Source organism: Symphalangus syndactylus, chromosome 13 (assembly GCF_028878055.3).
Source record: "Symphalangus syndactylus isolate Jambi chromosome 13, NHGRI_mSymSyn1-v2.1_pri, whole genome shotgun sequence".
Lineage (NCBI taxonomy): Eukaryota > Metazoa > Chordata > Mammalia > Primates > Hylobatidae > Symphalangus > Symphalangus syndactylus.
The window spans coordinates 42,704,832-42,727,239 of record NC_072435.2 but is presented as its reverse complement, the minus strand read 5'-3'; the positions used below and the strand labels follow the sequence as shown (position 1 = coordinate 42,727,239).

At 54.9% G+C, this 22,408-nt stretch overlaps 1 protein-coding gene and 1 long non-coding RNA gene across 3 annotated transcripts in view; one reads left to right on the top strand and one right to left on the bottom strand.

Moving 5' to 3' along the window:
• The window catches only part of MED26 (mediator complex subunit 26), a 54,046-nt gene extending 34,057 nt beyond the window's left edge, over positions 1–19,989 (top strand). Inside the window, exons 1-3 of one of the 2 annotated variants that reach the window (XM_055239168.2) lie at positions 8,507–8,962; positions 16,497–16,571; positions 17,223–19,989. In XM_055239168.2, the coding sequence (XP_055095143.1) occupies positions 16,506–16,571; positions 17,223–18,878 (1,722 nt within the window). In that variant the 5' untranslated portion in view covers positions 8,507–8,962; positions 16,497–16,505 and the 3' untranslated portion in view covers positions 18,879–19,989. Of the gene's footprint in view, positions 1–8,506; positions 8,963–16,496; positions 16,572–17,222 lie in introns of those variants that run through there. The other variant, XM_055239166.2, reaches the window with a different exon arrangement.
• On the bottom strand, positions 4,067–22,350 carry LOC134732314 (uncharacterized). The gene is made up of 2 exons (XR_010115348.1): positions 22,080–22,350; positions 4,067–6,593 (listed from the first exon to the last, which is right to left on the bottom strand). It is a non-coding gene; the product is annotated as an uncharacterized lncRNA (long non-coding RNA).
• Positions 22,351–22,408: the final 58 nt, after the last annotated feature.

Here is a 22,408-nt window from a genome sequence, read left to right as displayed (position 1 = left end):
ATTGAAGAGGTGCTGTTTTCTAGTGAAGAAAGTTCTGGTTTTTTCCCTCCTCTTCATCTTTACCATGGTGAAAAATGAACCTTCTGCATGTCCAGTGGTCTACCACCTCTCCAGGCAACTTCAGTGCCTCTCCTAGAACCCAGCTCAGACCCCACCTTGCCTTGGACATGTCATGACAAGTCTCGCTGCAGGGTGTCCTCTGGCATTTAGCCCAGGCCAAATCATGTCCTCTCAGGTTGGTTTCGCTGCCCCTTCCCCACTTGTGAGATGCGTGTGGTGTGGTTCAGGTCCACAGCAGGAAGTACTGGTGAGATCCGCTCCACCCCACTTGGGGCTTGACTGGGGCCACTGCTGTGTGGCCAGGCTTTCCTCAGAGCCACCAGGGGCTGCCTAGCCCTTAGTGGGAAAGGAAGGAAGTGGTTGATTTGGCTCTCGGCGGCAAGTGGCCTCAGGAGCCCTGGTGGCCCTTGAGTGTGCCCTCACTGTAGCCAGCAGATAACACAGGCTTCTACCAGCAAGCTTCCACTCTCCCTGCCTTGCCACACTGTGCCGCCACTGTATGGATGATCCCGTCACTGAGTTACCGCAGTGGATTGTTATGTTTAATTTCCACATTGCTTTAATTCGTGGCTTTGCAAAAATCTCATGTGACTTCCCTTCTCCCTCCTTATATAATAATTTGGAATAGCTTTAGGGTTGCCAAGAAGGTAAACTGGAGAAAATTTTTGTGGTCATAGTAACTTCCAGGACCTCTGCATTGAAAACGAAGGCTCTCTCAAAACGCGTTGAGCCTTGCTCAGTAAACATGTTTGCCTGAGAGAGAGTAGCAGAGCCAGTGCCACCATTGACCACAGCTTGGGAGGGACAGGAGAGGTGGCCTTCTGTCTAGCAGCATCTCCAAGACCCACTCAGAGATGGCACCCTTGACCTAGACTTTGATGAAGCTTTGTGAGGACCACCAAGGGTCACTGTGTTCTCATGATCCTCTGGGATGGCCAGTGCAGGTGACAGCTGACAACGGGATGAAGTGTGTTTGCTCTCTAGGTGTTGACTTGCCACAGAGGCAGACCCCTGAGATGTTTGTGATACTGGAGTAAACATGGTGGCCAGCAACTGTGGATGAGGGACTTCATCCGCCCATCATTTGGCATGTATCAAGTCCCTGCTAGTTGCCAGGCACTGTTCTGGGCACTTAGGAGGCAACAGTGAACAAAACCAAGGTCCCTGCACCTGAGGAGCAGACCTGCAGGTGGAGGCTGGACCACATGTGAGAAAGCGGGTGTGTTGCAGGCAGTGAGGGCTAAAGAAAGTCTGAGCAGATGTGTGGGCAGGTGGGAGGAAGAGCTCTGTGAGCCAGATGACCAGGGGAGGAGCTCCCTCATCCCTCCCTGCCTCTCCCTTGCTGGAAAGGGCTTGCTTTCCAGACCTAGTGAATGGTGAGGTGGTGATTTGGCCCTGTCCTCTGCACAGCCTGGGGCAGAGGGTGCCCATGAAATATGCAGTGACTTCGGATAGGCACCTCGGCATCAGGTTGTTGGGTCTATGAGATGTCCCTGAGGGCCGTAGGAGGATTTCTTCTTTTCTCCTTGCAGGCCGTGGGCTGGTGGCCCTCCTGGGGACCAGGTGCTGGTGTCTAGATTGGTGGGCATCAGTTGCCTGCATGGCCCACCTACAGAGTCGGCGCCAGCCAAGCAAGGCAGAATTCGGCCAGTCCTGTGGGAGGTTCGGCTGTGAGTTGGGGGGAGGGGGGGGACTTGTTATTTTTGTTGACTTGTGTTTTCAAAACAGAGGGTTGAGTGATGCCGCCTTTGGAACAGTTGCATTCCGGGGCAGTGGTTTGTAAGGCAGTTGATTGGAACCAAGACAGCCATCATCTGCCCTTAGAAAATGTCCCCAGTGCAATAACTGGTCATCGGTCCAGCCCGCAGAAGCTACTCAGGTCCTTATTGGAGCTGAAGTGGAATTATCTTAGAAACACCGGCTTTGGGGTTTAGAAGAAGGGGGTGCCGTTTTGGCCAGGAGCTCTGGGAGCCAAGTGGATGAAGGTGGGGACACTGGTTATGAAGTTGGTGACAGGCTCCACATGTCATGCCTAGGCGAGCGGGTGAGACCTGCTGCTGCTGAACTTCTATTTGGAAGGGACATGTGTGGCCTGATTTGCTAACATCCTCTGGGAGCTCCCCAGCCTCTGCCAGATGCCATTGTCCCTGACAGTGGCCATTGCTGGTTGGTGGCAGTACGTCCCCCACCAGCCTGGATATTTCCTGTCCTTTCATCCTGTTGTGGTTTGTCTGGACCCTATCACACCACCGTTGGGAGAGGCTTTCTCTGAGATTGGCATGGGATGGGACAGGGCCCCACAGCTGTGCCTGGTGGGCTCTGTGGGGTCGTGGTATGGACTCTGCAGTCCCATCCTGCAGATGGAACTTGGGCACATCACACCCCCTCAGGGTTTACAGTCATCAGAGGGATTGGATGGGGTCACACCTGGGAGGGGCTCTGGAAAGCAGGGTGCAGGTGGTGCCAGGAGTGTTACCAGGGAGCGTCTGATTGGCTGGCCACAGAAGTAGGGGTCAGGGCTGCAGCTGGGCACGTGGTGCCAAGCAGAGCCCACAGCCTTGGGTGCCTCTGCCCATCATCCCTGTGGGGCTGGGCCTCCTTGAGGGTTTGTTGGAATGCAGCTTCTGATGCAGGAGGTCCAGGAGGGATGGGGATGGGGATTGTGCGTTTTGAAGCAGCTCCCTGGTGATGCCTGTGCTGTTGACCCCTAGGCCACACTTGAATAGGAAGGATCTAGATCAGCTCTCTAGCGGGAAGGTCAGGATTTCAGACAGATTTCTCACTCTAGGAGCTTAATTCCCATAGGAGAAAACCATGCGGAGTTAGGAAGGAAAAGACTCTGTCGGACGCATCGTGGCTGCTTTCAGGTCAGGAGGATGGATCCAGCATCATTGCTTGCACCGTGTTTTGGGGAGAGCAGACTGTCGTTTGCCCAAGACTTTGCAGATGTCTGCAGCCGCTGGCCTTTTCTCGAGTGTAGGAAGTTGGTTCCTTCACCTGGGTCTCCAGTGAAGTATGACCAAACCCTACAGGTAGGCATACAAGGGTGTGTGTGTGTAAGTTCAGCCTTGGGAAGTGGCTTGGTGGCTGTTTGGCATTTTATTTCACAGCTCATAGGACACTGTGACCCAGCATCAGCTACAGCTTTTTTCCAAAGCTACAATTAGGATGCCTAATCAATGCAGTGCACAAGTGTTTGTGGGTGCATACAGAGTGTCCCAGAAGGAAAAAGCAGGTGCCTACTGATGCCTGCAGGAGTCTAGTCTGAGATGGGGAGTGCATTGTGTGCATTCTCAAGTGTATCTTTCAGTCCTTACAGTCCCTCCGAGATCCTAGGTGTGACAGTCATTCTCCTTCTACTGAGGAGAGAAGGAGCCTCCCCAAAGGGCCCACCCTCCATCCCCAGGGAGGACAAACCCAGGTGGCGTTTGGTTCCCCTCTAACAAAGAAGCAGTCCTTCTCTCTGCCTGCCATCCCTCCTACTTTTCCTAGGACCTGTTGCATCTGTCTGCCTCCATGGGTGTTTTTTTTTTTTAATAGCTTTATTTATTTATTTATTTTATTTTGAGAAAGTCTTGCTCTGTGGCCCAGGCTGGAGTGCAGTGGTGCAATCTCAGCTCACTGCAATCTCCACCTCCCGGGTTCAAGTGATTCTCATGCGTCAGCCTCCCAAGTAGCTGGGATTACAGGTGCCTGCCACCACGCCTGGCTAATTTTTTTGTATTTTTAGTAGAGACACGGTTTCACCATGTTGCCCAGGCTGATCTCAAACTCCTGGCCTCAGGTGATCCACCTGCCTCCGCCTCCCAGAGTGCTGGGATTACAGGCGTGAGCCGCTGCACCTGACATTAATAGCTTTATTGAGGTATAATTGACATACAATAAACTGTGCATATCAGAAGTATACAATTTGATAAATTTTAACTTGTAAGTACGTCAGTAACACCATCACCACAATCAAGGTAGCAAAGAAAGGGAGTTGAAATTAAAGCAAGGGAGGCAGATAACGTTTGAAAATGTGTGTAATTGACCATATTACAAGGCCAGAAATGAAAAGCCTTATAATCATCCCAGTACATGCAGGAAAAGCATGTGACAAAATCGGATGTCTATTCCTGATAAAACCTCTCAGCAAACTAGGAGTAGAAGAGGAATTTCTTCACTGTCCTTTTCCGCTGTATAGATGTGCAGATTTGCCTCATCCTAAAGTGTCCTGTGTCACAGTGGAGCAGGGAGGCAGGTGTGTGCTGGCTGCATGGGGTAGCAGGTTAGGTTAGTAATGAATCTGTGGCCAGCTGGCACCCTGGCTTCTTGGATGGGAAAGTGGCTTAATACCTGTTGGGGGTGGGGGGGGGGCGCGTATCTGTGGTCTCAGGGGAGACCATGGTGTGGCAAGACCCCAGTGCCCTGCAGGGTGCTGGAACCATGCCCAGTGGGTGCTGCCTGCCTGCCTCTTTCCAGTAGCGTTAGTGCTCGCTTCTTCCTGGGGACACTCATCTGTTGAGTACTCCTGCTGGGGAAGCTTCAGAGTGCCCTTGTCCTCCCCAGCCCCATCCAGGGCAGGAGAGTGCAGACACATTTCTCAGTGAGCAGTGAAGTGCAGTGCACATGCATCACTGTGTGTTGTAGAGGTGGCCAGGGCTTGTGTTGAAGCTGTTTTCAGACCTTGTTCTGTGGGGCTCTCAGAGGGTCTGGGCCGTGGGGAACGAGGGGCTGCTTTGCCAACACCTCCCCCTCCTCCACAACCCTGACAGCTTCACCATCTGTTTCTGTAGGATGAGGTGGCCTCTAAGATCATGGAATTCACACACAGTAGGTTATTTTTAACCTTTATAAATATAGTCTAGAAAATGTACATCTAGAAAAGTGTACAAGTCCCAAGTTTTACAGCTGAATGAACATTTATGAACACACCTGAGAACCCCAGTCCACTGAGGTCAAGGAACAGAGCCTTTCCCCTGAAGCCATCTGCAACGTCCTCTCCTAGTCACTCTCTGCCTGCCACTACCCTGACTGCTCTCACCATCTAGAAGTCTTGCCTGCTTTTGACCTTTTAATCCAGGACAAAAAAAAAAAAATGTGTTTTTTTGTGTTTGGCTCTTTGACTCGACATTGTTTTGAGATTTGTCTTTGAGGTTATGTGTAGCAGCAGTTTGTTCATCGGACATTGAATGGACAGACGGTGATTTATTTATTCGGTGTTCTGTTGGTGGCCGCGTGGGCTGTTTTCAGTTGGGGCTGTTCTGAATACAGCTGCTCTGAGTGCATTTCTGTTGGTGCTGCCTGGAGTGGAATTGCTGGATTATAGCGTGAGTGCCCATCCTTAAATGGTGGTTACCATGGGATCCACAGAGTCACCAGCCTCTTCCTTGGGTGACAGTGTCCTCGGTTCTCTCCATGGTGGCCCTTGTTGCAGGAACGCCCACTGAGAAGGCCCCTGTGCCCACTCCTGTCCCTCCAGCTCCACGCAGAGCCCAGGAGCTGTGGGGGAAGGGGTGGCCCTGGACCTGAGCCAAGTGTAGTCCTCCCCTGGGGTTTCCTGGCAGCCTGGGTGAGAGCCTCAGTGCTGGCATTTTATCTGTTGCTTCTGTTCTTGACCTTGGCTGTCTCTGTCTACTTCTCCGGGTCAGTACGCAGGGATCCTAACGCTCCCTCCCAACATCCAGCGGGCCCGGAGTTTGGTAGAGCACCTGTGTGCAGTCGGTGCTCAGAGAGCATTTGATGACTTGTCTCGGGGAATTCTAGAAGGTCGCTAGTTCTCAGGATCTTACAGCAGCCCAATTGGACAGGCAGGCGGGGGGCTGCTCTCCTTCGGCTTCCTCTCTCAATGGGCCTCTGAGGCTGCCTCCAGGCGCCGTGCTGGGCACTGCCCTGCCTGAATGGATCTTACAGACCAGAGAGCAGCCCAGCAGAAAATGCAGTGTGCGGGTCCTCGTGGCCTGGCCCCTGGGGGCGTGGTCTCCAGCACACCATTCATGCTCTACAGACACCATCTTGTGGTTTTCTCATGCTCTCAGAGGAGGAACTGGGCTCCAGTCAGTGATAGGTCTTGCTTGCGTCAGCGCTGGAGGCCAGGTGCAGTCCCCTGCTACAGCTATGCACGGCTCCACCATCATGTCCTTGTCTGCCCAGCCTCAGCTAGGATCTTCCAGGCGGCGGCACAGTGCGCTGTCGTGTGCATCTCTGTGCTTGGCAGTCTCTTGAAGGTTGTTCCCTGTTGATTCCTGAAAAGCTGGCTCGTTCTTATTTGGGCTCTGTCTTTGGCGGAACATATATGGGCCGAGCACTGTGTGTGTATTTCCCCCGAGGATGTTGGGTCATTTCCAGTCTTCTGCAGCTGGCATTCTTACCGGCTGCTCCTAGAAGAGAGAGGCTGGGAGGGAGAAGCCCCTACCCAGCGTGCTATCACCAGGACTCTGCTTGGCTTCCCACTGCCCCAGTTCTATCCACGTAGCAACGAGTCAATTTACAGATGAGCTTTGAGAGCTCTTGTGCCTTCACAAAGGGCCAAATGGCAGTAAGAATTGTAAGTTCTAAAAAGAAAAAAAAAAAAAAAAAGAATTGTAAGTTCTGCAGACCTGAAGCAGAGGTCAGGAGAGTCTAGATTGGTAGTTTGGTTGGGAAGAGCTGCTGAAACAGAAAGTGGGAGGGAAGGACGCTGTGGGGGCAGTGGCTGTGGAGAGCAGCGCTGCCTGCCTCCTGGCTTCATCTGCAAGTTTCTCTCGCTGCAGAGGTCAGGCATGCCTACTGATGGAGCTCCTACTTCTGCCCCAAGCCCTGGGCTTCCTCTTTCTGAGTTGCTCATGGGGTTCAGTCAGGGCTCCACGTGCTGCCTGCGCTCAGGTGGCATTTCCCATCCCTGGGCCGAGTTGTAGCGTGCAATTGCATACTTGCCCAAGCATTACAGGAGCTGTGGCTGCAGGACAGGGAGGGCCACATGGACATGACAGACCACTCAGGTGGCCGGATGCTCCTGGGAGTACAAGGAGGGCCCCAGCGGGAAGTGCTTTTCAAGTGGTGAGGTTGGTGGCTGTGGCTGAGACATGCACCCTCCCGTCATTGTTCCTCCCAGTGTCATTCTTCCTCTGAGAAGCTGTGAACTTGAGGCTTTGCCCCTGGAGTTTGAGGCTCCCATGAGGTCCCCTCAGAGGAAGGTGCCTTCACTGGGCAGAGCCTGGTAGACCTGCACCAGCCCCATGAGGCTGAGCGGAGAGTTCAGGGTGGCACCCACCTGAGGGTGAGCACAGCAGCACCCCTCAGGGCTGCGCTTTCCAGAGCTGAGAGGGAGAGCAGAGCTGGGGTCTTGGGGTGGAGGTGGGGTGGGGATACAGGTGCCACCTCTTGTACTGACTTGCACCAGAGGCAGTTTGGCTCCTAGCTGCCTGGGAACACGTGCGGAGTTTGTCAGAAGCAGGAAGATTTGGTGTGGCGGGAACCAAATCATAGACACACACTCTACCAGCAAAGCCCCGTTTGATTCACCAGTGTGTCCTCAGCAGACACGACTGTGTTGGGGGTTGGGGGGTGGGCGAGGTGACTCAGCCGCGGACGGCATTAGAATGCTTAGCACATTGAAGGCAGACTGTCTGTTTCTGGGTGCCATCTGTGGCGTGTTTGGGTTTGGAAGGACAGCTTGCTTGCTGATGAACACTTCCACAGTCTTTTGAGCTAAGTAGTTTTTGTAAATTAGTCTAGACCATTCTGCATTTAAAAAAAAAAAAAAAAAACCAACAACTTCCCCATTGTTGGTTTTTAAAGTGAACCGGTTTTTACAGGTGCTTTGCCACTGAGGCCTCAGCAGGGGCTGTTTTGAGCCCAAGGAGCAGGTTATGTGGGCTGTGGGGCACGGGTGTGGGCCCACAGGCTGCCAGGGCAGTGCCGCCCACCATCCAGGGTGGTCAGGAAGGCTGGCCGGACCCCGAGGTGGGGGAGTGCAGAACTGCAGTCTGTGCTCCATGTGCACTGTTCCCAGGGCCAGTCCAGTGGGGAGTGGGCTCCAGTGCCATCTGAAGCCCTGCTGTGGTGGCCCGTGCATGCCTGGGTCACCCTGGTCCTGCCTCTCAGGCATCCTGGGGACAAGGCATAGACAGCACGGAGACTGTGGAGGTGGCCCTGTGTGGGTTCAAGGAACTGTTTGTAACCTGTGCATTTCACTGCAGGATCACGTCAGGAGAGTCTTTACAGAGTGCCGACATCACCACAGGCTGATGGCACCTGGTACCCTTCACCCCACCTACTCAAAGCACCAGATGGGCCCTGTGTGTTTGGTAGCCATGTCAGGCTAGTGGAAGGCCAGGCCTCACCGTCTTTTAGCTGTGTGGTTTACCCGGGACCTCCATTATCTTCCTGGCCCTCAGTTACCTTATCTGTAGGGTGCGCTTGTGAGGATGAAGTGAAAGAACTTGGCCCAAGGGCAGCCCACCAGTGATGGTCCTGTGCGAGTTGTGCCCGGTTGGGCCTGCCCAGGCTCGGCACCCTTGGGTCTATTGGTTGGTCAGACCTTGGGCGGCACAGGGTTTCCTGTTTGTCACCACAGCTGTATTCCCAAGAGGCTGGGGATCTCAGGCGGGGTGGGAACAGTTCAGATGTGGAGAAAATGGAGAGGCAAGTCAAGGGGCTGCTGGGACTCAAAACTCAGTCTCAGTTCCTTGTTTCAGACCAGCGCTGGAAATCCCCAGCAGTAATTAGTCGGGGCCTGGGGGTTTTACCTACACACGCCTGTAATAAAGCGAGGAAGAGGCTGGCCAGTAGCGGGTCCACTCCACTGAGCAGGCCCCAGCTTTGCACTCAGACCCAGTGATCCTATTCACAGAAGAAAAACTCAGACACATGCCGTGGCCCAATTAAAATATTTGCTGACAGGAGTTTGGTTTGAAAGGTGACTCCACGCACCCTGTCGTAGGTAGGTTTTCAGAAGAGTCCAGTGTTCTGGACTCTGGAGGGGTCAGAGGTGTCACTGGATTTCACAGGGCCACAGGGGAGTGCTGCTGGCTGGCCTTTGGGGGAAACCTGGAAAGAAAGTTCTGAGTGGCCATGTCCTGTGGCTCAGCTGTGCCCAGAGCCATAGGATGTGGATTGCAGATGGGAGGGAGGCAGTGCTGACTGGGGCTGGGCAGGTCCTGGAGTGACCGCTGTCCCTTCCCTGGGTTACTGCTGGCTCATTGTTATGTTTCTCTCCTTCTGGGAGAGTGACCTAGCCCCCGCCCCTTCTTGCAGAGTCCTCCCTCCTGGTCTGGGCCACTTGAGGGCCTGTCCTGTCTGTGGTGGTGGCTGTCCTGGCCTCTCCCTGCAGCAACTGTCGACCTAGCGTGTGCCCCTGGTTCGGGCTCTCTGTGGTTTCCTTTAGAAGAGAGGCGTGAGGACACCTGAGAGTCGGACCGGGATGGACAGCTGGCATGGGTACTCAGAGCTCCCCTCTCCAGCCCCAGGGGTGCCTGCTGTTTCTGCACCAGGTCTGTTAAGCAGCAGCCCAGTACCAGGGTAGTGGAGCTTGGTGAGGGGCTCCTGGGGTCTCACCAGATAGATGGTGTTGTGCAGTTCAAATCAGTTAGGAGGTTTGAGACTTGAGGCAGGCTCACGTGGAGGGAGGTGGCATCCTACCCAGCCCTCGGCCCTTGCTGCCTCACTCAGGGGCCAGATGGTGGACAGTGAAGCCACTATGAGGAGTTGGAAACAGCTATTTGCTCACTTCCCCTTTAGATGGCTGCCAGTCCTTCTAGATCAGTGAACTCTCCCAAACAAATGCTAGGAAATAGATGTATTTTCTCATCTTTATTTGTGACAAATTTCAAGCATAAAAGTAGAGAAAGGTAACCATCCTGCTTCAGTAGATAGCTGCTTACAGCCATGTGACTTTGTTTCACCCGTCCCCCTCCTGTCACTCACCCTAGGGGATGATTCTGTAGCAAATTCCAGATTATATTATTTCTTCAGGAAAGTGTCACTGAAAGACGAGGATGCGTGGTGGGTCTTTAATAGCTCACACGGAGCGTGGTGTGCTGTGAAGTCGCACACAGGGTTCCCCACTGCTCCCAGGGTGTGGGAGAATGAGGTGTCTCACACAGCTCCAGGCGCCTGACCCAGGCTGCTTCTGAGGGGTGCCGGCCCCTCCCTCAGGCTGTCTCTGTGCGTGTCCAGCCCCGCCTCCTTCCTCACATTTCCTGTGAGCTGAACAGCACATGTCACCAGTTAGGCTGGCTGGAATTGTGGCTTAGCACAGGCTATGGGGCTCTCCGGGGACAAAGGTGCCAGCCTTTCCAGAAGCCTTTCTTTCTTTTTTTTTTTTTTTTTTTTTTTTGCGGGGGGGCGGGCAGTGTTTGGGTTTTTGTTGTTGTTGTTGTTGTTGTTTGAGACGGAGTCTTGCTCTGTCACCGAGGCTGGAGTGCAGTGGCGTGATCTCAGCTCGTTGCAACCTCCACCTCCCAAGGTTGAGCGATTCTCCTGCCTTAGCCTCCTGAGTAGCTGAGATTACAGGCGCATACCACCACACCCGTGGAAGCCTTTCTAAGTTCTCATGTGGAAGGATGACCACAAAAGAGCCCTGGGACAGCCAGACCTCCTGTGGTCTTGGGTGAGAAGTTGTCCCCTCCGTGCCCCCATGCGTGTGTTCCTGGGGCATCCCTGAAGTGTGGGGCACCTGTGTGCTGAGGGTTGTGCTGGTGGCCCCGGTTCACCCTCTGCCTGGATGAAAACTGTTTCCTCATATCTATGTATCTCGGTATCTGTGATGCCTATGACCTGAGACCAGGCCTCCCTGCTTGGTTTCTCTGAGATTCCAGAAGGACGAGATTAACATTCATATTCCTGTTGGCCCATGTGTACCTGATCATGCCTCATGGATTTCCATTCTAAGACCTGAAAGTGTTCGGTGTGACAATAGAGTCAGTTCCATCAACATTCATGTCCCAGGCGGCTGGGCTGGACCTGCATGTATGCCTGTGCCACACCTGGTCCCACCTGCTAACTTCCTGCCCTGCCTGCCTTTGGAGCAGGCACCTCAGGGAGGTCCCACCTGCTTCCAGAGTGCTCCCTGCTGCATTTACCCCTGCGCTTCTCCTAGTAGCTGCATGGAGGTTCTGCTGTCGACACCCCCGACCCCCACCCAACACCCTTGCCCTTCACAGGCACTTCTCACAGCAATGAAGAGGCCAAACTGAAGCAAATTAAGTGGGCAGGGGCAGTCAGTGTTGGTAGAAAGGGGAGGCAACACCTGTCTTCCTTGATGGTTAAGGAAGTTCAGACCCATCTGCATCTATTGAGGGGTCCCTAGTGGAGAAGTGAGAGGCTGCAGTTCCTGATGGGATTCCTGCCCCTTTGGGAAAGCCACTTGGCAGGTGTTTTGAGGTTTTTTTGGACTGGGAACAAATCCCAAGGGAGAATCCAAAGGAGGAGGGGGCCTCAGATGTGCCAGGCTATTCCTGACAGCAAGAGGCTGCAATTGGCCATCAGGCCACAGACGTGGCCCTGGCAAGCCCGAAGAGCTGCCCTAAAGCCATCCTTTGAGGCCATCGCCTGGAGCAGCTCCCCATGTGGAGTCAAACTGTGTCTGTGCTGAGATTAGGATCTAGTGTACTTCCCCAGATAGACAGACAGGTGCCAGGGGCATCCCAGAAACAGGGCAAGGGCAGGTGGTCTGTGGGGACAGTGGCTAAGGGGGATAGAAGACAGGTTGTGAAGGAGCCACCTTGGGTCTTTTGGGTCTGTTTTTCCTCCCAGTGTCCTTACCCCGGCCCCTCCCCTGCCGCAGGGCTTTGGTGCTGTCTGGCCAGCTCCCTGCCCATCCTTCTCCAGCTCTTTTCTGCTTTCCAGCGTGGAAGTCAGTCTCCAGCCCAGGTGGACACAGCTCGTTCTGCCACATCCTTTTTTGACCTCCCTGGGAGGCCACCTTAGGTTCTGCCCTCCCCCTGTGGCCTGCCTCCCTGCCTTGAGGGTTCATGCTGGACTTAGCAGGCCTGGAGTCAGAGCGGGAGCCTCCCGTCAGCCAGATACGAGTCCTGGTGTCTGTCAGTCACAGAGGGCCACCTCCGTGAGGGTGGGAGACCTGCCACTCCTGGGTGGGGGTGAGTTGGTTGTTAAGGCAGGGTCCCTAGGGCCAGGGTCAGAAGCCAGCTCATATTTTGCTCCTATGGGACTAGCACCAATTGGGTGCTAAGTGTTCTTTGGGACAGACTGTGGCCATCTATAAAGATGCTCTGTGGAGCCTTCTGACTCAGTGTGCCTGGAGTCGGGACCAGGCCCTTTGCAGGGATTCCTCGCTGCATTGCTCAGTGTCTGCCTCCTGGGCCTGGGAGGCCTGTATCTGGAATGTCCAGGTGGTGCTCTCCACACAGTGCTCAGACTGCTTGACATCAAGGCCCCAGAGGTCGCAGGGCAGGGCAGTCTCACCTTGCCCCCATCTTTAGCTCTGCTGACATCACTGACTGCCTTCTGCTGGCTCCAGGGAGTGGCCACACTGGACACTCACCCTCTCTCTGTGTCTTACACAACATACATTTATCATCTCAGGCTCTAGGGCTCAGAAGTCAGCTCCAGTCTCACCGGGCTGGGATCCAGGAAGCAGCGAGCTGCGCTCCTCTCTGGAGGCCGTTTTCTGCCCCTTCAGGTGTTGGCAGAGTTCATCTGTTTACGGCATAGGACTGTGGGTTTCTAGCACCTTACAGGTACAGCAGACGGGCTCCTCTACTCCTCAGGTGAGCAGCTCACACAGTGGGGACAGAAAGGGGACTGCCAAGGCTGTAGCATTTCCCTTGGGGCTCCTAGAGGCTGAAGGCCTCTCTGCACACGCTTAAGCGTGGCTCATAAGGCAGGGGAGGGGCCAAGGGTAAGGATACCCAGTCGCAGGGCCCTCACACCTTCGCCTGGTGTCCCCAGCTCCCACACAGCTTCCAGGAGACTCTTGGGACTGGCTGTTAGTTCAGCGGTGATTTCTGGGGCACCAGCTCAGTGCCAGACCCTGGGGTTGCCCAGGTGTTCTGTCTCCTCCCTCCTGTCTGGCAGCAGGATGGTGTCTGCCCAAGGATAAGGACACTTTGTGCCACCAGGCTAGTGGGGCCTGGGCAGCGTTCTGCTCTGCAAGGACTGCTGCTTCAGGAGTATGTGGGGAACCAGGGCTCCAAATATACCAGGGTGAGGTCAGCAGGATGGAGGTGAAGCCATGTGGCAAGCCCAGGGACTGAGTCGGTGCTGGAGTGCCTGGGGCAGGGAGTGGTTGGCCTTGCTGTCTGTCTAGGACTGGCCTCCTCATGGCACAGTCTTCCCCTGCACTGATCCCTGCCCATTGCGCACGGAGTGCGGACAGGACTGCATCTCCCCTCATATCACCCGTCCACCCCCACCATGACGCAGCTCGAAGCAGGGTTCTCAGGGTCATTTGGAGCCCTGAATGAGAACATTGCAAGGCAAGGCCGTTGTTGCCAAGGAGCAAATGGGCCCCTTGGCAGAAGGGCAGCTTTGTGGGAGTTCTGCGGGGACTGCTGTCGTGGCTTTGCACCTTTACACCCAGAGGAGACAACACAGGGGAAGGGAGGGAGTGGCAGTGGCTGCCTCCCGCTGGAAGTGGGGCAGAAGAGTAGAAAAGCCAGAATCCATGAGGCCAGCAGAATTAACAGCCCTCAAGGACGTCCACATTCTAGTCCTGGAGCGTGGGCACATGGTACCGTACATGACAGATGTGACTTAGGGAGCAGCCTGGAGATGGGGAGGTGATCCGAGATCATCTGGGCGGGCCCTGCATAGTCAGGGAGTCCTTAGAGATGGCACCTATCCTGGCTGGCTCAGAGAGATGCAGGGTGAGGACTCAGCCTGTAGCTGGCTTTGAGCATAAGGGGAGGGGGTGTGAGCTGGATACAGTGCCCTCCAGAAGCTGGGAATGGCTTCGGATGACAACCAGAAAGAAAATGGGCCTCATTCCTGCAGTGTAAAGAGCTGAACTCTGGGCCGGGTGCAGTGGCTCATGCTTGTAATCCCAGCACTTTGGGAGGCCGAGGAGGGCGGATCACCTGAGGTCATTTCAAGACCAGCCTTCAACATGGTGAAACCCCTTCCCTACTAAAAAAATACAAAAATTAGCTGGGCGTGGTGGCGGGCGCCTATAATCCCAGCAACTAGGGAGGCTGAGGCAGGATAATTGCTTGAACCCGGGAGATGGAGGTTGCAGTGAGCGGAGATCGCACCATTGCACTCCAGCCTGGGTGACAAGAGTAAAACTTCATCTCAAAAAAAAAAAGAGCTGAACTCTGCTAACACCTGCACCTGAAGGAGCAGGAAATGGATCCTCTAGAGAGGATCCCAGCCCAGTGAGACCCAGACCTGATTTCTGAGCCCTAGAGCCTAAGATGATAAATGTGTGCTGTGTAAGATGCTAAGTTTACAATCATGTTATGGAAACTCATGCTACGCAGTTTTGGCAAGGATGTGGCCTGGTGGGAATGGAATGGAGCAGCCTCCCTGGGGGTGAGGTAACCACCCCGCATGGATGTAGAGCCCCGGCTCCTCCGTGGCTGTCTGTGCACTAGCCCAGAGTCAGGTCTGTCACTGCCGTCGGTTGCAGCCTTATTTTGTAATGGCGAACGGAAAGTGCCTAAGTGTCCCACAACATTCAAGTCAGGCCTTCCCCACTCTGGAAGGGATGGTGAGCCAAATGAGGGGCTCTGTTTGAGGCTGGACATTGCTGATGTTAAGTCAGAAAAGGCAAGAACCACCGTCAGTTTGGTTTTGAAATATGTGATAAGTGTAGATGTATACGCCTATATATACAAGGGATATTTTTGGGAAAAAATTTAAGGAAATGCTACAGTGGCTGGGTCAGAGATTCCCATTTCCTTGTGTGCCCTTTTATGCTGTTTTAATTTGTATCATGTGCCCGCTTAACTCCTTTATCATGTTGGGGTGGGGGGGAGTTGTGTAATCTACTCACTGTGATTTCCTCCCCTGGGCTCCCACCCACCAGCCAGCCCACCAGAAACCTGTAGCTGCTGGAGGTGGCGGTTGAGCGGTAGGAATTCTTGTTGTAACAATTAAGGGAGTTAGTAATGTGTGGGAAGTGCTTAGAACAAGGTGTGGCTCCTAGCAAGATCCTAAAAGGGAGGGATTACTTGGTCATGGGATGTGTTCATGTTTCACTCTGCCAGACAAAGCCCAGCAGTCCCCAAAGTCAGCTGTATCCCCAGAAGTACCTAGTGTTGTCAGTGGGGCATGTGTATCATGTATCCGTTTGTGGGTTCAGTTTGAGTTTTCCTGATTATTGATAAAGCTGAGAAGCTGAGCATCAGCACTGACATTTCACTGCCCTGTGTCTGTGCCTGTTCCTGTCTTGTGGCCGCTCTACCCCGGCCTCCTGGTCAGCTGTACTGCCGCACAGGCAATTCTCTGTGTGCTCCAGATACAGCTCCTTGGGGCCTGTGGCCTATGCCTTCTCCTACTTTGTGACTTTCTGCTCTCTTTATGGTGTCTTTGGATTCAGATTGACTAAGTTTATTATGCTTTTTGTTTGTTTGTTTGTTTGTTTTTTTACACGGAGTCTTGCTCTGTCACCCAGGCTGGAGTGCAGTCACTGTCCGCCTTGGAGGAGTCTGGGGAAAAGCCTGCCCGGGACAGGAGGGGCTCGGCTGGGGACAGCCCTGCCTTGCAGCCCGGCCCTGCCAGCCGCTGGTGGCTCTCAGGCTGCTCAAGCCAGCGCACTGGGCTTTCCGCACTGGGCAGCAGCTCGAGCCGCCGCACAGGGGGTGTGGACGGCTGTGCCAGTGGAAGCGGTGACGGCACCTGTGTGGCATCGAGTGCCTGGGGCCGCGGTGAGGGGCTGGGCACGGAGCCAGCTGCGTGGTCTCAGCTCACTGCAGCCTCAGCCTCCCAAGTAACTGGAACTACAGGCGCATGCCAGCACACCCAACTAATTTTTGTATTTTTAGTAGAGATGGGGTTTCACTATGTTGGCCAGCCTGGTCTCAAACTCCTGACCTTGTGATCCGCCCTCGTCGGCCTCCCAAAGTGCTGGGATTACAGGCATCAGCCACCGCGCCCAGCCTATGTATTGATCTTTTAAGCTTTGTGGATTTTATTCGATGAATTCTTCACTGTCTCCTCTCTCACTCCCATCAGATGGCAGAGTAGAGGTCATCTTAAGTATGAGGAGCAGCTCTTGTTTCACAGGCATCCTGGGTTTCAGCAGGTGGGTGGGTATGTACCATGTACACTGGAGGGCTTGGGGCAGCCCTCACACCACACACTGGAGGAGGTCAGACAGTGGGTGAGGATGAGCACTGGGTGCCAGGTTGGCCCAGGGAGCAGGTAGGAGACTACATGGAGTGGGGGCTTCAGGGCTGCCGGCTCCTCTTGCTCTGGGGTTGGGGAGAGACTGGAGCAGGCTGGGGCAGGGTGTTCCAGCCTCCCAGGGGAGAAGGACAGGGACCTGACAAATGGCTTTTTCTCTATTTCCACAGATCCGGAACATGGTGGCGGTGCTGGAAGTCATCTCCAGCCTGGAGAAATACCCCATTACCAAAGAGGCACTTGAGGTGAGTATCCCAGACCCCAGCATTTGGGAGGGCAGAACAGGGGGCAGGGGACAGCACCAACCAGGTCCTTCCCCAGCTTCTGGGAGCGTCAGTGTCTTTGCTTGGGAGGACCAAGAGAGGCGGTGTGCCCTCACAGCTTGTGCCTCGCAATCTTGCTCTCCCATGGGCACTGCAGAGACCAAGTGGTGTTAATCCCATCCTACATGCCCAGCACACTTCGTGGGCACATGGGGACATCAGGAGAGGTATGCTTGGGGGAGGCTCCAGTGAGAGGCACCATCCCCAACCCTCCACTTGAAGCCGACCCTCTGTGCTGTCACCTTGGCCACGGCACCCTCTCACCCAGGAAGCCTCTCTGGCAGTGTCCTTACAGTGGCCTTGATGGTCCACAGCCCCTGGCACCAGGAGCCTGGGTGACAGCACTGCTGAGAAGCCACTTGGGACCCTGAAGGTCTGGGAACTAGGTTTGAGAATTTATATTGTCACAAAGGACCGGAAATCCCCAGAAGTTTTGTGTCAGGGAAGCTGGCAGTTTAGGGCTCAGTGGGAATCGGGTCATTTCACTGTCAGGGCCACTTCCCACCATTTCTGGCTCAGCTCATGGAGAAGTCCCTGTCCCAAAAGTATGTCATCATCTCTCTCTGGTTGTAGGAAACACGACTTGGGAAGCTCATCAACGACGTCCGCAAGAAAACCAAGAACGAGGAGCTCGCCAAGCGGGCCAAGAAGCTGCTGCGGAGCTGGCAGAAGCTCATCGAGCCGGCGCACCAGCATGAGGCGGCGCTGCGGGGGCTGGCGGGGGCCACCGGCTCTGCCAACGGGGGCGCACACAACTGCCGGCCAGAGGTGGGGGCAGCTGGCCCGCCCAGGAGCATCCATGACCTGAAGAGCCGCAATGACCTCCAGAGGCTGCCCGGGCAGCGGCTGGACAGGCTGGGCAGCCGCAAGCGCCGGGGTGACCAACGTGACCTCGGCCACCCAGGGCCGCCACCCAAGGTCTCCAAAGCTAGCCACGACCCCCTGGTCCCCAACTCATCCCCTCTCCCCACCAATGGGATCAGTGGGAGTCCAGAGAGCTTCGCCGGCTCCCTGGATGGCAGTGGGCATGCAGGCCCAGAGGGCGGCCGCCTGGAGCGTGGCGAGAATGACAAGCACAGTGGCAAGATCCCCGTCAACGCCGTGCGGCCACACACCAGCTCCCCAGGCCTGGGCAAGCCCCCTGGACCCTGCTTGCAGCCAAAGGCTTCGGTGCTGCAGCAGCTGGACAGGGTGGACGAGACTCCGGGGCCTCCCCATCCCAAGGGACCCCCTCGCTGCTCTTTCAGTCCTCGGAACTCACGGCATGAGGGCTCCTTTGCCCGGCAGCAGAGCTTGTATGCACCCAAGGGCTCCGTGCCCAGCCCCTCACCGCGGCCCCAGGCACTCGATGCCACACAGGTGCCGTCACCGCTTCCACTGGCACAGCCGTCCACACCCCCTGTGCGGCGGCTCGAGCTGCTGCCCAGTGCGGAAAGCCCAGTGCGCTGGCTTGAGCAGCCTGAGAGCCACCAGCGGCTGGCAGGGCCAGGCTGCAAGGCAGGGCTGTCCCCAGCCGAGCCCCTCCTGTCCCGGGCAGGCTTTTCCCCAGACTCCTCCAAGGCGGACAGTGACGCTGCCTCCTCAGGGGGCTCGGACAGTAAAAAGAAGAAGAGGTACCGGCCTCGAGACTACACGGTTAACTTGGACGGGCAGGTGGCCGAGGCGGGCGTGAAGCCTGTCCGGTTAAAAGAGCGGAAGCTCACCTTTGACCCCATGACGAGACAGATCAAACCTCTGACCCAGAAAGAGCCAGTGCGGGCAGACAGCCCTGTGCACATGGAGCAGCAGTCCAGGACAGAGCTGGACAAGCAGGAGGCCAAGGCCAGCCTCCAGAGCCCCTTCGAACAGACGAACTGGAAGGAGCTGTCACGCAACGAGATCATCCAGTCCTACCTGAGCCGGCAGAGCAGCCTGCTCTCATCATCGGGCGCGCAGACCCCGGGGGCTCACCACTTCATGTCTGAGTACCTGAAGCAGGAGGAGAGCACCCGGCAAGGGGCCAGGCAGCTGCACGTGCTGGTGCCTCAAAGCCCGCCCACAGACCTCCCCGGTCTGACCCGGGAGGTCACACAGGACGATCTCGACAGAATCCAGGCCAGCCAGTGGCCGGGGGTGAACGGGTGTCAGGACACACAGGGTAACTGGTATGACTGGACGCGGTGCATATCGCTAGATCCGCACGGCGACGACGGGCGCTTGAACATTCTGCCTTATGTCTGCTTGGACTGACCGGCCTGTCGGCCACGAAGTGCATTCCCATCTTGCAGAAGCCGGGTGGGCGGGCAGGCAGGTGGGCAGGTGGCCGGGGCCCAGCTGCCTCCTGTGCTGGGAACTCGGGGAGTCCAGCCCGGGCGGGAGGGAGGGGGCGGGAGTCACGCGGTCTCTCTGCGCTCTTCCCTCAAAACTCCTTTTGTGAAATGCTGCTACCAGTTTACTAACAAAATTGCGAAGGAAGGACCGCGTGGAAGGAAGGACGGCAAAGTGAGTTCAGAACTCTATAGCAAACCAGCTATAAAAAGCGTTAGTCCCTCACCCCCGAAGAGGTGCGGACACTTTCCAGCACCTGAAAGCTGGGGCCTCAGTTGCAGGCAGGCACAGAAAACCTGTGGGAGAGGTTACCTTTAACACAGCAACAGAAGCACGCATCTCATCTCTCTTGCATTTTCTGTTCTTTAATTTGGCCCTGAGTGTCTGAGACAGTGGGCCATGCCACTGCCTCTGTTTGCTCCCTACCCAGCCACTGTCAGGCCAGTGTTGTCCATCACGTGCCAGAAGCTTCTCAGCTATGGTGAGCCACTAGCATTGGGCAGGGCCAGCTGGCCAGCCAGTGTGACCCACACTCCATGGGCAGCCACCCGTTTATATCTGGTTTCAGTTATAACCTAGTTTTTAAAGAAATGCTGCAAAAATTTAAGTTTTCTCATGTTTATTTTAACAACTCCTCTTCCATCAGACCACCAGACAAAAAAACCTTTCCTTTCTTCCTCCCTTTCCTTTTTTCCCTTCCTGTACACATCTAGAAAACTTCACCTTTCTAGAGTCCCCCCAAAACAACACAAAAGTTACTGTGGGTGCTACTGGTTTTACGCTGTACTGTGGGGCGAGGGGGAAGACCTGTCTGTACGCTGGAAACACTCATAACCATTCCTTTAGATTTGTTTGCCTTATGGTTATTTGTCATAAACGCAATTTGCAAAAACAAGGAGCCTTAGTGAATGTACAGTACCTAGACTTCTGTGTTCTCAGGACGCAGAAGGGAGCAACTTTGCTATTTGGTCCAGTAAGTGGACACCTTGTGATATAAATGTGGAAATAAAAAAAAAAAAAACATTTGCACAAACCAGTCTGAGAATCTTTTCTCATTTGGACCTTCACAACCAAATCAGCCCTTTCCTGGATTGTGGATTAGCCAGGAAGACCCAGACCCCAACAGCTGCAATGCAGGGAGACAGGGCAGGGCACAGCCTTGAAGTCCACCTGTTAGCCTGCTGCTGCATTTGGGAGGACCTCCACATTTTATTCAGGGCCACATTAAGGAATGCTACCTTGTCTCACCCAGACTTTACCTGGCCTAGAGAGCAGCCCGTAGGAGGCTCCATAGCACAGGTCTCAAGTGACTATCCCCACCTCAATAAAATACCTAGTTCTTACAAGGTATGATGACCCAGAGGCTTAGAGCTGTGTGTGTGTCTGAAAGCCCACCCCATGGCCCCGGCCCCCAGCTGCCTTACTAGCTGGTTGGTGCTGACTCCAAAAAAATTTTTCTCCCTTGACTATAAAGTAATCATCTTTTAGTTCCCCCTCGTCCCTGAAACTGTAGGCTAAGACTTTGGTTTTCTAGTTTTTCACTTTGGAATAGGTCATCTTATCCATATCTGCTTAATTTCACAAATGAAGAAACAGCTACACCTTAAGACATGCAGTCTCACAGGGCAAACCAAGGATTCCTTCCAGCCTGTAAGACTACAGTCAGTCCAGAGCCAGTTTCAGAGCTAGCAGGGATTCCTGGCAAAAGCTTGGTGCAGAACACACTCCCCTCCCCAACAAAAGGCCATGGGCAAAGTGGCTTTGAGGGCAGGATGAGGTTGAACTCAGGCCTGCCACCCACCAGCTGTGTGGCTCTGAGTTCATCTCTTCACTCCTGTGCACATGTCCCAATTTGGGGGGTGAAAATACCCCAGAGTTGTGAGAACTAAAACAGAAAGCATGTCAGTGTGTCAGTGGAAGTATCTGACACTCAGCTGTGCTGTAGGGTGCCTATAGTTATACTTTCCTAAGTTCACTGTGCCTGTGTTTAACAGCTCTGCTGATACGTGGTGTCTCAAGGATGTGACTTTACTCTGACACACAGAGGGTACAGCTGGAGGATATTAGGGTGCAGAGCTTGGCCTCCTATCAGCATCTCTAGAGTTTGGGACAGGCTGCAGCTCCCCCCTACCCCTGCCTGCAGGGACTACCATGCCTGTGTCCATGTATCCAGGAGGGCCTAGGGCCTTTGAGAATGCAAGGATAAGCTAAGATACCTTTCAATATTTGGGGAGCCAAGTTGGGTTGCTGCTTTCTACTTTTCTTTGAGACGGGGTCTCGCTCTGTCACCCAGGCTGGAGTGCAGTGGCGCCATCATAGCTCACTGGAACCTTGACCTGGGCTCAAGCCGATCCTCCCACCTCAGCCTCCCTAGTAGTGGGGACCACAGGCGTGCGCCACCACGCCTGGCTAATTTTTGTATTTTTTGCAAAGATGAGGTTTTGCCATGTTGTCCATGCCATGATCTCCAACTCCTGAGCTCAAGCAATCCGCCCACCTTGGCCTCCCAAAGTGCTGGGATTCCAAGCTTGACTCACTGCACCCAGCTGGTTGCTGCTTCTAATTTGACAAGTAAAAACACTGTAACGGAATTTTAACACCCTTTCCCCGAAAAAGTTGGAGGCACACGATTTGGAGAACAAATTATAGTCCTTGAATTAGTATAAGATCATCTTACTGAAAATCTCGTCTTGTTTTCCTCCACTGGGGCCTCCTGGGGCTGGTCCATCCCGGCTGGTCCTTGGACATCAGCCGTCAAGGCCCGGCACCTCCCCCTTCTGCAGATCCTTGGAGACAGATGTCCAAGGACGCTTCCATGACCACGGTCCCCAGAGTGGCCAGGAAGCCCAAGACAAGTCGCTTCCCCATTCTGGACTTCGGTCTGTGAAATGGGGACAGTGATACCTACCGCACCGTGTTACTAGGATTCAGTGGGGTGATACCAGGGCCAGGCCCGAGAACTGCGCACGTCGCGGTGGTTTCCAGAACATGATTCCAGGGATCTGGTGCTCCGGAATAGTCCCACTGCCAGAGTTTGGCCACGAGCGTGCGCCTCCACTTTGCAGAGTGAGTTTAGCCCAAGAACTTTTCACAACTGGTTTATTTCCCCAAAAGGTCTTTTACCTTCGGTGTCAGCCGCCGCCAGCCATCAGGAATCAGGAATCTAGTTAGGGGGTGTCCTTGTATCCCTGGTCGAGGCCCTGATGTTTGGCCCACGCACAGACGCCGACGCTGCGAAGCCCTCCGCGCTCCTGCTCGCCCGTCCCGTTGGAGCTCTGGCTCCCGGTCACTGGGACGGCCCACGTCTCAGGTGGCACAGCTTGGATCCAGGTCTGCGTCCCCTTCTTCCGCTTCCGGCCTCGGCTCCGCCGGAAGCGCATCTACAGTGGACTGGGCCTGCACTCGAGACGTGGTGGCTGGCGCGTCGGCCGGCGCGAGGGGATGACGCGCAG